This window comes from Aethalodelphis obliquidens, unplaced genomic scaffold, assembly GCF_003676395.1.
Source record: "Aethalodelphis obliquidens isolate GAN/ISIS:26980383/991018 unplaced genomic scaffold, ASM367639v1 scaffold21, whole genome shotgun sequence".
Lineage (NCBI taxonomy): Eukaryota > Metazoa > Chordata > Mammalia > Artiodactyla > Delphinidae > Aethalodelphis > Aethalodelphis obliquidens.
Genome location: NW_020837965.1, coordinates 17,027,248 through 17,042,692, shown reverse-complemented (window position 1 = coordinate 17,042,692; position 15,445 = coordinate 17,027,248). Strand labels below are relative to the sequence as shown.

General features: G+C 57.2%; 1 protein-coding gene across 4 annotated transcripts in view; it reads right to left on the bottom strand.

The window, feature by feature from the left end:
• Positions 1-15,445, bottom strand: part of RIN3 (Ras and Rab interactor 3) — a 118,472-nt gene that overhangs the window by 19,322 nt on the left and 83,705 nt on the right. For all 4 annotated transcript variants that reach the window (XM_027120398.1, XM_027120397.1, XM_027120394.1 and 1 more), the window contains exons 5-7: positions 13,788-13,879; positions 4,665-6,233; positions 2,421-2,729 (exon numbers count right to left, since the gene is read on the bottom strand). In XM_027120398.1, the coding sequence (XP_026976199.1) occupies positions 2,421-2,729; positions 4,665-6,233; positions 13,788-13,879 (1,970 nt within the window). The remainder of the gene's footprint in view (positions 1-2,420; positions 2,730-4,664; positions 6,234-13,787; positions 13,880-15,445) is intronic.

Here is a 15,445-nt window from a genome sequence, read left to right as displayed (position 1 = left end):
TCTCTCTTCCACATTCCCCCAAGGTCCCAGGCCCGCCCGTCTGTTCTCGCTGAGGCTGCTCCCAGCAAAGGGTCCTACGGGGCTTTGTCTCTTTTCCTGCCCTGATCCAGCTGCCCCCTCTGCACACCACGCAGGGCACCCCCTGAGCCTGCCTCCCTCCCCCGCTGCTGACCTGGGGCCGCCTCGCTCTGAGAAGGTTCCTGGCCAGCCCTCTGCCACGCCACAGTGGGGACTTAACCTCCAGCCTCACATCGCTGCTGTGGGCTCCTGGACAGCTTCCCGGGTTCCGCACCCCTGGGACAGAGCAGGTCCACCTCTGAGAGCTCTGGGGGGTGCAGGCTGCCTGCTGACCCCCACCTTACTTCCTTGGCGATTTCTGAGGCGGTTTCTCAGCTGTGGAGCTCACACGCTGGCCTGTTCTCTGGACTCTGCACCGCATGGGACATCCCATCTCGAGGTCTGACTCCCACTCCATGAAGAAAACCCTCCACTTCAGCACCCCGACTCCACTGCTGTAACCCTCTCTCTTCCAATCACATTTCCAATATTATGATAAAGGGTTAATATGCAGCTGTAACTCAGGGTGGCATCTGCTTACGGGGAACAGTATTCATTCTCACAATTGACTGTTGGACCCAAGTCAGTTTAATCCAAAAGAGTGACTCCAACCTGGAACTGTGGCCTGTTCCAGGCCTGTGAGGAAGTTTTTCTAGGGTGAGGGGACCTTGCACCATCCCCCAGTCACACACTAACAGATGTTTTCTGTTGGCCTGTGGTCACACTGGCCTGCCCTTCTCCAAGGCAGATGGAGAATCCCGCCCCTAAAACAGCCACCACTGGTCGAGCCCGCCAGGCACCATGCACTGAGGTTGACATTTTACATATGCTGTTTCCAATACCCACAAGCGACCAAGTGTGGCTTCTGAACCATTAGGGGTCCTAGTTTTGCCTCTTTGTAAAACAGCTTCCTCAGATGAGGAAACTGGGTCTTATGGGGTTAAGTAAATCACTCAAGGTCACACAGGTAGTAAGTGACAGAGCAGGAATCTGAACCTAAGTCTGTATGGCTACAGAGGTTAAAACTCCCTCCACTCTCCATTGCCATGGCTGTCATGTACAGTCACGCAGGTTGCTTACTGCACAGGGACATCCAGCTGAAGGGGTAGTCAGGGGATGAAATCCAGCCAGCATTGTGCTCAGTGTAAGGTGTGCACCACGGTGCAGCGATGCCTGTGCTTGTCTGCCTGGAGGAGCACTGGGACAGACTGATTATAAATGGTCCTAATGATGCCCTTCCCAACATCTGCACCCCCTGCTAGGTGCCTTTGCAGCTCTTCTCATCAAGCAGGGAAGTCTGGTTCCTCACCCCTTAAATCTGGGCTAGTCTTGTGACTAAACGAGTCAGTGAAATGTGTCAGACCGGCGTTGTGCCAGTTCAAGTCCATACCGAGAGGCCTTGCAGGCTGTACTTGCCCACTTGGACCCCAACTACCGCCATGGGTACAAGCTTGGGCTAACCTGCTGGAGAAGGAGAAACACGTGGCCCAGTCACCCCCATCCGAGACCAGTCAGTAGCCAATCGACCACGCAACACATAAGCAAGGCCATCCTAGCCCAGCCAGCCTCCAAACGACCCCCTCCGACCACAGACCCTCGAGTCAGCCCAGCCCAGCTCGGGCACACCTGCCCCACTGGCTTCTGTAACTGATTTATGTGGCCATTATGGGTGGAATTGTGTCCTTCCAAAACTCATATGTTGAAGTCCTAGCCCTCAGTACCTCGAAATGTAACTTCATTGGGACATTAGGTCTTGGCCGATATAATTAGCTAAGATGAGGTCATACTGTTGTAGGGTGGGCCCCTAATCCAATATGACTGACGTCCTTATCAAAAGGGGAAGTGTGGACACAGACACGTACACAGAGAGCACACCATGCAAAGACTGGAGTGATGTTGCCACAAGCCAAGGAACTCCCAGAAGCTAGAAGAGAGGCCTGGAGCACCTCCTTCCTTACGGCCTTTAGAGGGAGGAGGGCCCTGCTGACACCTTGAGCTCTAACTGCCAGCCTCCAGAACTGTGAGACAATACATTTCTGTTGTCACCAGTTTGTGGAACTTTGTGGCGGCAGCCCTAGGAAACGAACGTAGCACCTTTTCCTAATTCATACAAAGGCACATATGGGCTGGCTTCCTTGGCTGCTTTCAGTGTGGCAGCCAACCATGGCTCCCCTCCCGGCCCCCAGGGAACCCACCGTGGCTACTCCTGCCCCAACAGGCTTCTGATTCTGGGAAGGCTTCTCCAGTGCTTTCCAAGGGCTCTGGAGTTGTTGAGGGGAAGGGGTCACAGCCTCATACGATATCGCTGCTCCAGGGATCCGGAGAGCGCCCCCAGCCCGGGTCCCTCCCGGCTGCCCACCTACCTGGGTTGCCAAGGGCCATGGAGTCGTAGATGAGCTTACAGGTCTTGAGCAGGGTGGAGATCTTCTTCTCGGGCGAGTAGGCCTTGTGCATACTGACAAACTTCTGCAGGATCTTCTCCATGATGGGTGCCTCCGGCACGCTAGTGGTCACGCCCAGGTCGGTGGTTGTGGTGGCTAGGATCACCAGCTGGTTCTCCTTGAGCTGCTGCAGCGAGCCGTCCTTCCTGTGGATCTCACGCAGGCAGGAGTTGATGGCCTCCTTCAGGGGCTTCAGGACACACTTGTACAAGGCAGACTCCACAATGGCTTCTGCAGGTGGGCGAGAGCAGGAGGGTGAGGAAACCAGCTGCAGGGATCCTGCCCCCACGTCTTGTTGCCCGACAGTGTGGATATCCCCATCCCACGTCCCTGGAAGGACATACTCACAGCCCCGGCAGGTACAGCCCACAGTTCTGACAGGTGAGACAGTGTAGTACATTCAACAAAAGCCAACACTGCCAAGGGCACAGGAGCCACGCATGGTATGTAATGCTTTTCACAGGGCCTGGCACACAAGAAACTCTCACAGGGCTGCTTACTAGCACACCACCTCAGAGAGCACTATGTACATGGGAGTTGTGCAGTGTACAACCTGTGCAGCTGTACCTGGAGGGCCTGGGTGCCCAATAAACGTTTGGTAGAGTTATTCTTGATGTGTCTCTTTCAATGACCAGATCCATCTGAATCTAGTCTCAAGAATACAGTATAGCCAGAACCTGACTTCTTACCATTTCCACGGCTACCGCCTTGACCTAGGCTGTCATCATCTCTTACTTAAGTTATATTAATAGCCTCTTGCCCTGGCTTCTTTTCGTCCATTCTCAACACAGCAACTGGCATAATCTTGTTATGCCGTGTTTGATCACGACATTCCTGTGCTCAGAGCCCTGTAATGGCCCCATCTCATCCACCATAGAAGCTGCAGTCTTTCCCGTGGCCCACAAGCCCCCTCTGCGACCTCTCCCTGTGACCTCTCTCACTCACCACCTGTTTGCTCCCTGTGCACATGCTGCCCCAGCTACCTTGGCCTTCTTGCTGTTCTGCCAAGCGGCCAGGCTTGCTCCTACCTCGGGGCTTTTGCACTTGCCATTCCCTTTGCCTGGAGAAATGCACGTGGCTATCCACATGGCTTATTCCTTCATTGTTCAAATGTCATCTTATCCCAGAGGCGCCCTGATCAGCTAGTGGAATGAGAATTAGTCATCTCTGGTCTCACAGCGACTGTGCAACATACATGCCATAATCCCCACTCCACAGATGGACCAACGCAGGCTCTGCCGGTGCAGGTCACACAGCTAGTTGGGGCCTGAACAAGGATTTGAACCCACGTCAACTTGACACCAAGGCAATGTTCAGCTTTGGTTGACAGTAGGGAAATATTCTTGGAAAGTCTTTCTGGCTCTGTCCGATCCCCAGGGTCTCCTCTACTGGCCCAGCAGGGGAGGTCCCAAGTCCTGTCCCTGTAGGGAGACACCTGAGCTGCTCTATCCCTGGGAGGTGAGGGAGGGGCCCATGTCCCCACGGCTGAGTCTCAGGAGAGGCCAAGATAACCCTTCCCTGGCACGCACGCCTAGGCTTGGCCCATGTCTGGGTCTAGGGCTGGTCCTGGCTGTCTTGGTCCTCATCCTGCTGCCTCCCTCTTCCCCTTTGCTTTTCCAGCCTCTTCAACAGGACGACACACAGCTGCCCTTGCCTCCGTCACCCCACTCCTGTCTGTCCTTCCAGGCCCTCAGAGCCTCTGCAGCTAGAGGCGTGGTGACCCGGAGGCAGGGACCTGCGGTCAGCTTCCCCACCGCCCCTGGCTCCCGTGTAACCTTGACCAAGTCCGTTCCCCTTCCCGGGCCTTTTTCATCTACAGAATAAGAGGGTCCATGCCCTCTAGGGTCTCTACATCTCTGCAGCCACCAGATCTCCTGCAGGGACTGCCTCTGACCCTCCGCAGCCATGTGTGTTCATGCTTTTTTTTTTTTGGCCGCTAATCGCTCCTGCTGACTTGTCTCCCTAACAAAACCAGGAGCATCCTGAGGGTGGGGTCCTGCCCAGCTCTCAGGTGGTTGAGGTTCTGCCATCTAACTGGGCCCATGGGCCGAACTCGGAAGGAGGAGACAGAACAGCAGAGGGGTTAGTTCACGGAAAGGGAGGATCATCTGGGTCTATCCCTGGCTCCCCCCCGCTCCCAGCCCCTGCCCCAGGATGCGGACCGACCTAGCTCCTCCTCGGAGTGCAGGGCGGGGTCCACCAGGGCCTTGAGCTCGGTGCTCTGCAGCAGGTAGCTCTTGAGCTGGGTCATCATGGTGCGGATCTCCTGCAGCATCTCCATGCTGGAGGTCTGGTGCACCATCATCTCCAGGCTGTACACCTTGTAGTCCTGCACCAGGCTGCCGAAGTACGAGGCCTTGTCCTGGGCCAGCTCCACCACCTTCTTGTACAGCTTGCGGTTGTTGGAGAGGAAGGCGCTGAAGACGCTGGAGAAGCTCACGAAGCTCAGGCGGTGGCGGGCCTTGCCCAGGATCATCGACGACTTCTTCTTGATGCCGGGGCTGCTGAACTGCTCCAGCTCCTCCTCTGTGCTGCTGGTCGAGTAGGAGTCCTGGTCTGTGGCCGAGGCGGGCACCCCCAAGCTGTCCGAGAGGGAGGCCAGGGAGCCCTTGAACTCCGGGGTGCTCTGGGGCCGGGCCCCAGGCCGGGCACGCGGGCTCTGAGTGCCAGCCGTGGGGGCAGGACCTTGGCCTTCTCCCAGTGGACCGGGCCTGGGGTTCTCGGGGGCCTCCCCGTCCGTGGAAAGCTCGGCAGTCTCCAGGGGAATTGGAAGGACCGAGACCAGCTGCCGGGAGAGCCGTTTCTTCCTGGGAGGTGGGACTGGGGGTTGTCGAATCTTCCTCGGAGGCTCTGGCATGCTGCCTGGATCGCCGGCTTTGGCCGCTGCTTCCTGGCCTTGCTCTGTGGTTCTCTGAGGCCCGTCCCCAGGGCTGCCGGAGGTCCCCTGGGGAGGCAGGCGGAGCGGGGATGCCCTGGAAGGACCCACCGGGTCCCCCTCCGCTGCCGCCCCCCTGTCCGCCTTCCCTGCACTCGGGTCCTCCAGGGAAGCCTTCTCCGCGATGCGGCGTCTGGGAGGGGCGGCGGGGAGGCTCTTCTTCGTGGGCGCTGGAGGGACGGGGGACTGCAAGGGGCTGGGGGCTGCCCCCGGCTTCATCTCTTCCTCCCTGAGGGGGCCCAGGCCTGCGAGGGGACGCGGGAGCCTCTCACAGGCTGTCATGGGTGGCTGGCTTGGAAGCTCTGGGGGGCCTGGGGTGTGGGGTGCCAGGCGGGGGGCAGACGCTGGGGGTGAGGGGGGAAGGGCCTTGGGATGCGGAGGCGGGGGAGCAGCCTCTGAGGGAGAACCGGGCAGAGGGCAGGCCAGAGGGGGGCCGGGGGGAGGAGGCCGGCTGGAGCTGGGGGGATGGAGGGGGAGCGGCGGGGGAGGGGGGGCTGGGCGGCGAGGGGCCCACCTGGAGGTGGGGGAGGTAGCCTCGGAGGCGGGAGGCGACGGCAAGGGGCAGCTTCCCGGGGGTGGCTGGTCAGCCGGCAGGGAGCCGCCGCAGTCCTCGATGAAGACTGGATTCACGAACCACAGGCGGCCGTTTCCTACGGACAGCTCGATTTCACACGAGCAGTTTTCGTAATGGGCGGATGACCTGAGAATGGAGGTGGGGGGCGCTCCCGGGGCTGGGTCTCTCGGGGCCTCCACTGGGCTCCCACCTCCTGGCCGGGGGTTCAGCGAGGAGTCCCAGAATCCTGTCGAGATGAGGGAGGGAGAGGCGGTCAGTCCTGAAGCCGGGCCCCAGCCTGGCCCGGGCGGTGTCTGTGGGCTGCACGGGGGGCAGGGCGAGGGAAGGCCACACACAGTGCTTGCTTCACCGCTCAGAGGGTTGGTTTCCCCTCTTGGACTGTTTTAAACCTCTCCCACTACTTCCTGCTTTGAGAGGGGAAGCCCCACGCCATCCTCCCCTGAGGTGTCGGGCTGGGGCCTGGACGGTGCTGGTGACAGGCTCAGCTTCAGTCCTGTCCCCTGGCGTGTGAGACCCCACGGTGGGGGGGGGGGCACCCATGCCCCGGGGTGCAGGTACGTACGGGGATGGAGGGGGCAGAACCCCGGAGCTCCCGATGCTGACCGGCTGGGTGCTCTGGGGCAGGTCACCGGACCTTTCTAGGCCTTCATCTAGTCATCCCTAGGATGGGGTCCCGACAGAGAAGTTGCTTTGGGCCTGTTTGGGCCACTGCAGCTGTCACAGCAGGAAGAATGAACTATGGATTGTAGCCAGTGAGCTCAGACCTGACCACCCAAGTGGGGGAATGCCTGCCCTCTGCAAAATGATTCTGCCTCTGGCCAATCTGTCTTAAAACAGGAAGCTGCCCTGTGCCCCCAGCTCAGAGAGCTGGAGCTCCTGCACTGCTGAGTTAAGTCCCAGCACATGCCTTGCTCTCGACTCAGCCCTTAGCTGGGGCCACCAAAGCAGGGCTACACTGATGGTCAGCGCCAGGCTTGTTCTAGGTAACGGGCATGGGACGTCCAAGCTGAAAGGGCGCCGGGGCTTGACTAGCTCAGAGGAGTTCTTGACCTCTCGGTACCAGGCTCTATGGAGAATCTGACAAAAGCTCGGGATGCTCCCAAAAGGCCACAGGAGCACATTTTGAGAACAAGGTCACTTGGCTGGCAGGTCACTGCAAGCTCCCTCAGCAGCTCCTTTCGGAGGAGTTTGGAACCCAGGTCTCGTTCCACGCGTTCATTTCAGAGATCGATAGTGCAAATTCATTGTTAGTGATTGAGACAGGCCTCTAGCCTCTCACCCAGGGCTCTTTACCTCTGGGAGGGAGTCATCAGTAAGAAAACCACCAAAAACAGCATCAAAGACAATACGAGGAACAAACGTGCACTGCGTTCTGGCTGTTGGGGATTCCTTGCTCTACAGGGACCATCTCACCGATCCCTGACCACAGGCCTCTGGTGTAAGTCCTCATGTTGTCCCCGTGTGGCAGATGACGATGAGAAAGCCAGGGAGATGAACGGTCACTGGGGTGGTGAGTGAAGGAGCTGGAATTTGAACTAGGTCACACTAGCTCTAAAGCTGAGAGTGGCATGGACATATAGACACTACCAAACGTGAAACAGATAGCTAGTGGGAAGCAGCCGCATAGCACAGGGAGATCAGCTCGGTGCTTTGTGACCACCTGGAGGGGTGGGATAGGGAGGGTGGGAGGGAGATGCAAGAGGGAGGGGATATGGGGATATATGTATACGTATAGCTGACTCACTTTGTTACACAGCAGAAACTAACACACCATTGTAAAGCAATTATACTCCAATAAAGATGTTAAAAATAATAATAAATAAATAAATAAATAGAGCCGTGTGCTGGGCCGCCCTTCATAGGAACTTGCGACACTTCCCATCCTGGTTGCTCTCCTGGCGTGAGTGAGTAGTGGGGTGGTGAGCACCCCAGAACGGGGAATGTGGTAAGAACACAACAGGCTCTTGACATCGAAAGAAAGGAGATGTTGCAAGATGGCCAAGGGCAGCTGTGCATGTGTGTGCACGTGTGCGTGCCCGCCCTAAGGGATGGGCACTCTCAGGGCTGTGGGTGTCTGCCACCTTGCTGGCCAAAGGGGTCAGAAACCCAATGAAGGTGAGCAAGGTGTAATCCCAGGATGGTGGGGCTGCCGAGAAACTGACTGAAAGAGAGCCGTGCGCATCCACAGGGGAGCAGGGCGGGACTCATGGTTCAGCCCCGTCCTGGGCAGAGGCTCCCAAGCCTGGAAGTGCCATGCGGCTGTCTCCACAGCATCAGATGACCAATTTTTGTGGGACTTTCTGACACGCCAGGCTCTGTGCCCATGCCAGCCACCACCTGAGGACGTAGAGAGCCCGGAGGGGGAGGGTGCGTCTCCAGGCTCTCCCTAGATCCAGGCGGGTTGTTCCTGAGGGCTGCCCGGGCCCTATGCTTCACTTTCTTGGGCAGCTATGACCCCTCCATGACCGGTCCATTCTCTCGGGTACTTTGCATGGTCTCCTTGGAAGGTTTCTTAGCAAGGAGCAGCAGGCGGCCAGTCTAAGGTGACTGGGCTGCAGCCCCATAGGTGAGCTGAGGCCCCTGAGGCTCACCTCCAAGTTCTCATAAGACCCTTCCTTTGGGAGAAGGTGCAAGTTATGGGGTAGACGATCAAGAGAACCGCCCACCCATGCTCGGACACTCCCATTACCACTCGCCTAGATCGTGGCCATAGGCTGCCTCCATGCCCCCATCCTGCCCCCAATCCATTCCACTCCTCGTGGCTCTGTGCTGGGCGTACGGTGGGCCCTTGATTTCTATTTGTTCAGAATCGCTTCCCAACCTTTAGCCTGGCATTCAAGGCCTGTGGGATGTGGCCCCGTACACCCTCCCAGCGCTGCCTACTGATCTCCACCCGCTCTCTCTGCTGTTCACTTCTTCCTGAACACGCCACGGGCCACCACACCTTCAGGTCTTGGCTAATGTGTTCCCTCTGCTTGGAATGCTTTTCCCACCCTCTCCACCTGGCAAACTCCTACTCATCCTCCAACACTCAGGTCAAATGTCCCCTGTTTGGTGGAGCCTTCCTGACACGTTCAGGCCTCACCTACACTCCCCTGGGCTCCGCAGTCCTGGTGCACACTGACGGGAGAGACCAACCCTAGGACTGTACTTCTCTGGTTTCATCCTGAACCATGGGAAGAGGTCTAAAGACAAGAAGAGAAGAAGTGAGAAAATGAGAAGAGGGAGGCAAAAAGGAGGGCAAAGAGCTCTATAAGTGATGGACCACCAGCTGGACTGCCCGCCTCAGGATAGCAGGGGGGGTCCCTCATGCACAGAAAAAAAGAACACATTTTCCACCGCCCAGATCTGTATTCCTACAAGAGTGGAACAGACAGTGGGGTTCACAGAAATGGGCCCGGGGCCTGGGTGATTAGCAACCACTCCCCTGCCCCTAAGATAGGCCTGGTGGTTGTACCTCGCAGGGCAGAGGACCCAAAGCGAATGCCGCTCTGAGGGGTGAGGAGCTGCACCCTGGGGTCTGAGGGCCTATTAGGGAACTCAGTGGCAGCATAGGTCTTTATGCTTAAAAACAAGGAAGTAGGGCTTCCCTGGTGGCACAGTGGTTGAGAGTCCGCCTGCTGATGCAGGGGACACGGGTTCGTGCCCCGGTCCGGGAATATCCCACATGCCGCGGAGTGGCTGGGCCCGTGAGCCATGGCCGCTGAGCCTGCGCGTCCGGAGCCTGTGCTTCGCAACGGGAGAGGCCACAACAGTGAGAGGCCCGCGTACCGCAAAAAAAAAACAAAACAAGGAAGTAGGTAACATTCTCTGCAGCCTACACAATGCCAAGGCCAGGGGAGAAGCGGAACGCTGTCATGCAGGCCTTGCGGTTGGCTTGGCTGTGGGCATCTGTGCCCACTGGCACTGGGCAAGCTCAGCTCAGTGGTCGCAGTTCCCCTAAGGGCCTGTGCCCTCACTGCCTCTGTGCTGCCCTCGGACTGAGGCAGATGTTTTGCTGGCCCTGTGGCTTCCTGTGTCTCAGCTGGGGATGCCTTCTGCCAGGCGTCCACTCCTACAACCCTCAGAGGTCCCGGGCCAGGCCAGGTACTGGGCTGTAGACCCTGAAGGCAAAGGTGACAAAGGTTTCACACTTGAGGAGCCCTGGGCTACCGGCAGAACAAAGAGGGGACGAGTAAATGCAGCCAAGTATTCCAGATGCCATGGAAACAGCTAGAAAGTCTGGTGAGATCAGTGGGTGAATGTTGTTGTGACATCCTAAAGACGGGCTGTTGGACAGCCATTCAATCTGGAGTTTTCATTGAATTTTTAATAAGTAGGAAAATTCTCATTATATAATGTAAAGGAAAAAGCAAGTTACAGGCAAACTTGGAAGCACTATAGAACATATGCTTTTTCTAAACATATTTTAAAAATATTAAAACATATACATACTACAAATATGTCTGAGAACCTCTGCAAATCTAACCCCTATCTGTCACCGCTTTCCCTAGATCCCTTTTGCACTCAGATTCAACTGCATGCAGTTCAGTGCCGAGCTGCCCCCTATGTTAGTTTTGCGGGTCCAAGCTTATACCTACATAGACCTTTTGAACGTTGGCTTTTCCAAGGCCAAACTCAGACTTTCTTACATCAGCTCACGAGCAAACATTCTGGGCGATCCCGTGGTGCTGAGCCTGGAGGTTGGTAGCCCCGTTTCAGCAACGTCATCCCTGTCTGAACAGCAGGACTTGTGCAATGATTTGGATATTCATGACATTCTATTCATTTTGTAAAAAGTGAGTAGAGTGCCAGAAAAAGAACCACTGCAGACACTAGCGATAGAAGACACATACGCCTCGTAAACGTATTCCAACTATGAGATCACCAGGTCGGGAGTCAGAGCCTGGCCGGTGGCAGGTCGGAGCGGGAACCAGGGCTTAGGGAGGAGGCTGAGCTGTGTGCAGAGATGAGCGTCTGCTGCCTGCAAAGCCCGGCTGACCTTCTGCTCCTATCACGGAGATTTCCCGGCAGCCTTTCACTAAGCCCCCTTTTATCTAAGCTCGTTTGAGTGGGTTTCACTTCTCTGCCGCAAGAGTGCCTTGCCCAGAACAACGTGTGATGCGCTGGGCACAATGCCTGGTGTGTCTGGGCCCTTGGCAAGTGCTGCTCTTGGCATATTTATCATCACAACCGCAGGTGAAGGTCAGGGAGGTCTGCACATCCCAGAGCCAGGGCCTCTGGCCTCTGACAGGATGTGCCCTTTCGGCTCCGGGTCTCCGTCCATTCTGGGGAAGGACTGAAAAGTTAACCGTTCCTCGGCTCCAGGGAAAACCTATTCTGGTGAACCTCGCTTCTGACCTTCAGCCCTTGGGGACACCAGGCCTGATCAGAACCCTCCGGTTATTCGGATTTCCCTGGCAGTCCAGTGGTTAAGACTCTGTGCTTCCAACACAGGGGGCACGGGTCCGATCCCTGGTCGGGGAACTAAGATCCCACGTGCCGCGTGGTGTGGCCAAAAAATTAAAAAAAAGAACCCTGATTCCTAAGCTTCAGTGCACTCAGATTCCATTTAAATCCCCTTCGCAAGGACACACAATCGGAACTGCCGCCTGCTTCCCAGAGGGCGCCTCCCCTCTCACTTCCTCAACGTGCCCCAGGTGAAGCTCACCCAGGATAGAAGGGCTTTTCTATTCCAGAAAGGAATGTGCTTCTTCCCAGAGGAGCAGCTTGTCTTTCATACAGCCATTCCTAGGGCTTAGAGGCAGCCCCGTCCCTGCACCCCAGGTGAGAGGAAACTGCGGGTCCCTGGGGCAGTGGGTCTTAGGGACGCCTGCCCCAACCTACCCACAGTGAGGCTGCTAACCGACCCTCCTCTCAGAGGTAAGTCTCTCCTGATGCATCTCACTTGCCCTCCCAACTTGGCCTCAAAACTGGCAGCTGACTGCTCGTTGCAAAAGAACTGAGAAGGTCATGAGGTGCAGCTGAGGGGCAGTGGAGGGGCTGAGCCGGGAGTCAGAAGCCCCTGGCATGCATCCCAGCTTTGCTCTTCCCTGCCTGGAGCACCCTGGCCAAGTTTCTCGGCTGTGCTAAGAACTGACTTTCTATCTTTAAAATGGGGATGCAAGGATTGCACAAGATAGCGCCAAGGGCGCGGCAATGAGAGCGTCACCTGTGGCATTTTAGACCTTAGGAGGGGTGTCACTTGGACTGTATGAGTTACAAGACTCTCACCTGTCCCACATGAAGCTTCTGGAAGGGTAAGAGCCCAACAACTATAACATCTGGGGCCCAAGTTCAGTGTTTATCCCCAATATCAACTGAAAACTGGCCCTGAAGTTTATAAACTGGGTCAACCGGACCTAGGAGAGCCTGGATAAGGAGTTAAGGGGCAGCACAAGCTAGTGGGTGAGGGCTGGAGCCCAGCTGCCCAGCCCTCCATGGACCCTGTGACACTGGACATGTCACTCAACCCCTGGTGTCTGTTTCTTCTGCCATAAAGTGGGGATCACAATAACAGAACCTGCTTTACAGGGTTGTTTGAAGATCTGATGCATCAGTGCAGATTAAGAGGTCAGTGCTCAGTAAACGCGGACATCCGAGGGCCTGGACTCCTCCTACTTCCTGGCCTTTGACCACGAGCTGCCTGTGGCACCTCTTGCATTGCTGTCTAGAGGCCTCTCTGGGTGGTGGACAGTGGCTGGCTTGGGAGCCAGGGGGGATCGCCTCTGATGCCAGGTCTGCCTCTAACTTCCTCTACACCCCGGGTCCGCCCTCTCCATCACCCTGTCCTCCATTCAACCAGCACTGGTGAAGATGTGCTGCTGTGCTCAGCCATGTGTGGTGCAGGTTCCTGGGTACGGTTTAGACTTTTTAATAAAAACATCGAGGTACAGTTGACTTACAATATTATGTCAGTTTCAGACGCATAACAGAGTGATTCAAAATTTTAATAGACGATACTCCATTTAAAGTCACTATAAAACACTGGCTACATTCCCTGTGTGGCTTAGTCTTGATGAGGACTTATTAACTGCTTTGTTTATAAAGAGACCTGACCTCTGCCTAGGACTGGGGGCCCGCAGAGGCGGCTGGCTTGTCTTCCTGGCAGCTCCAGACTTGGTGAGCTTGGGCTCCCTGAGGGTTAGCACGGAGAGGCCGTGTCAGAGGTTGGCACTGGCTCCGCGAAGCCCGTCACATGGAAAGGGCCCGGTAAACGTGAGCTCTTCTTACTATTACGTGGAAGGGCTGGGATCAGAAACGCTCCTGTCTTTTACTCTCCCCTCGTCATCCCTCAAAAGGTCAGAAGGGTAAGGGGCAGGGTGGGTGTGCTGAATCAGGTGGTTGGGCAGGGGCAGGCAAGGGGGGGGGCACGCTCTAGCTCATGATCACGTTCACGCTGCTTTTCCTTCTGACGAGGGCGGGGCTGGGGCCCAGGTTCCTGGCCATCGCTGAGAAGTCCCCTGGCGTTTGGTCCAGCTTCTCCCAGGCCACGCCCTGCCACCAGGTCAGCCTGTGTGGGTCCTGACCAGACCCAGCTCCCTCAGACCCAGCAAGGCTGTGCATCAGACCTCCTGAGAGCTGTTAAGGGCGTCACTCCGAAAAGAGGGAGAATCTCCCTGCTACAGGGGCTCAGCACCTGGGGCAGGGGTGCAGGTGGTCCCGTGGGAGCTGGGACTCAGGATCCAGCTCGGGGTCAGCCTGAGGGGCCGTCCATCTGCACAGGCGGTCAGCGGGGGGCAATCCAGGGGCTCCATTTCCTAAGGCCCAGCCACCTCCCCTGACCCCAGTGGGGACTTACCCAGGCCCAGGTTGGCGATGGTCTTGAGGTCTGTGAAGCTGCTGGCCTCGAGGATGGCCTGGGGCAGCCTCAGCTTGAAGGGCAGTAAATCTCTGTGGAGACACGAGGGGTCAGAGGTCAAGTCCGAGGAGGGGCCTGTGTGTCCATTCTCGGCCCCCCACCGCCCCCAAATCCTCAGCCCATAAAGGAAGAACTCTGGCAACCCCGCTGGCGGCTGGGATCGCCACACAGACTGGAAACTTCCCTGGGGCCGAGGGGAGGAGTCCTGAGGCTGAGAGAGCAACCAGTCAGATCCGGGTCCTGTGCCTGCACTGGCCCCAGGGATGCTAAGACCCTCCTTGGGCATGGAGAGGGTCAGGGGAGAGGCTTAATCCGGCAGCTTCTTCTAAAGGTGCTCTTCTGGGTAAGGCGAGTGACCCACCCCTTCCAGTCCTCTGACCCCCGCTGCTCCGCGCTGAGACCTGCAGCGGGTGCACAGCCAGACTCCCCTGGTGAACCTACAGCCAGGTACCCGCTGGCGAGCACACAGCCAGACAGACACCCCTGACGACACAGCCAGCTCTATCTGCTGCCTTTGGTCTGAATGGGGATCTTTTCAGCGATCTCTCCAGAGATCTCCCAGAAGGGATCTAGACACCCTCCCCCTTTATTGTACAGATGGGGAAACTGAGGCCCAGAGAGGGAAAGGAAGATGTCCAGGCCTGGACACACGGTGGGTGGAGGGCAGAGTGTGCTGAGCCCCAGGCCTCCTAACTTCAAGCCCAGGGTTGTTCCGTGGGGCAGGAAGGCGAGTGTGGCCCTGCAGGGGCCCCAGGATGGCTGGTCCCAATTCTACGTCTCAGCCCAGCATTCAAGGCCCGTCACAGTCTGACCCCGACCCCCATTTTCAGCCGTATCCCCAGCTCTGTCAACCTTCTCCCCAAACCCTGATTCGAGTCATTGAAATCCCACCCGTCCAGGCCCACTGACAGCCTTGCGTGATGGCCGCCTGTCCCCGGGGGTCTTCATGGCCTTACTGTCTATACCGCACCCTCCGTCTCCTCCCTTTGAACTACATGAGAGCCCTGGAAGTTCCTGGAAGGGCCGGGCAGCTTTGCACGTCTCTGATGCCCCCAGAGCCCTTAGCACACACCACAGAGGCTCAAAGAGTGTTTGCCGAATGGACCCGTCTAAACTTGGGGAACTGGATTGGGGGAGAGCAGAGCAGAGGCCGCCTGGGATGTGGGTCGCCGGGGAGCTTCCCAGACCACCTCTGCCCATCAATACAGGCTGTGCTGCTCCGTGGGGTGCCCCCACCCCTTCATGGGAAGTGTTTTCACGGGGGAAAAACACTCTGCTTATGGAATAGCAGGATGGGGGAAGGTGGGAGAAGATCCTGGGCCCTTTTTTGAGTTCCTGGGTTGTGGCCTTTGGCTTCTCCATTGTCAATGGGGTGGGCGTGGCCCATCGATCTTTGCTTCATTGTCATAGTTGTGTGATTCTGAGCATCTAAGGCCGTCTGTGGGCCTCCTGTCAGCCCTTCCAGCCAGGCCAGGCCTGGACCCAGACCGGACGGGCCCTCAGTGACGCATCCCCACCTCAGGCCCTGCCCGGTCACCACTACCTCCATCTCTCAGTTTGAAGGGTGGCAGAATTTATCCCGGTGTTGCCTGTCTACC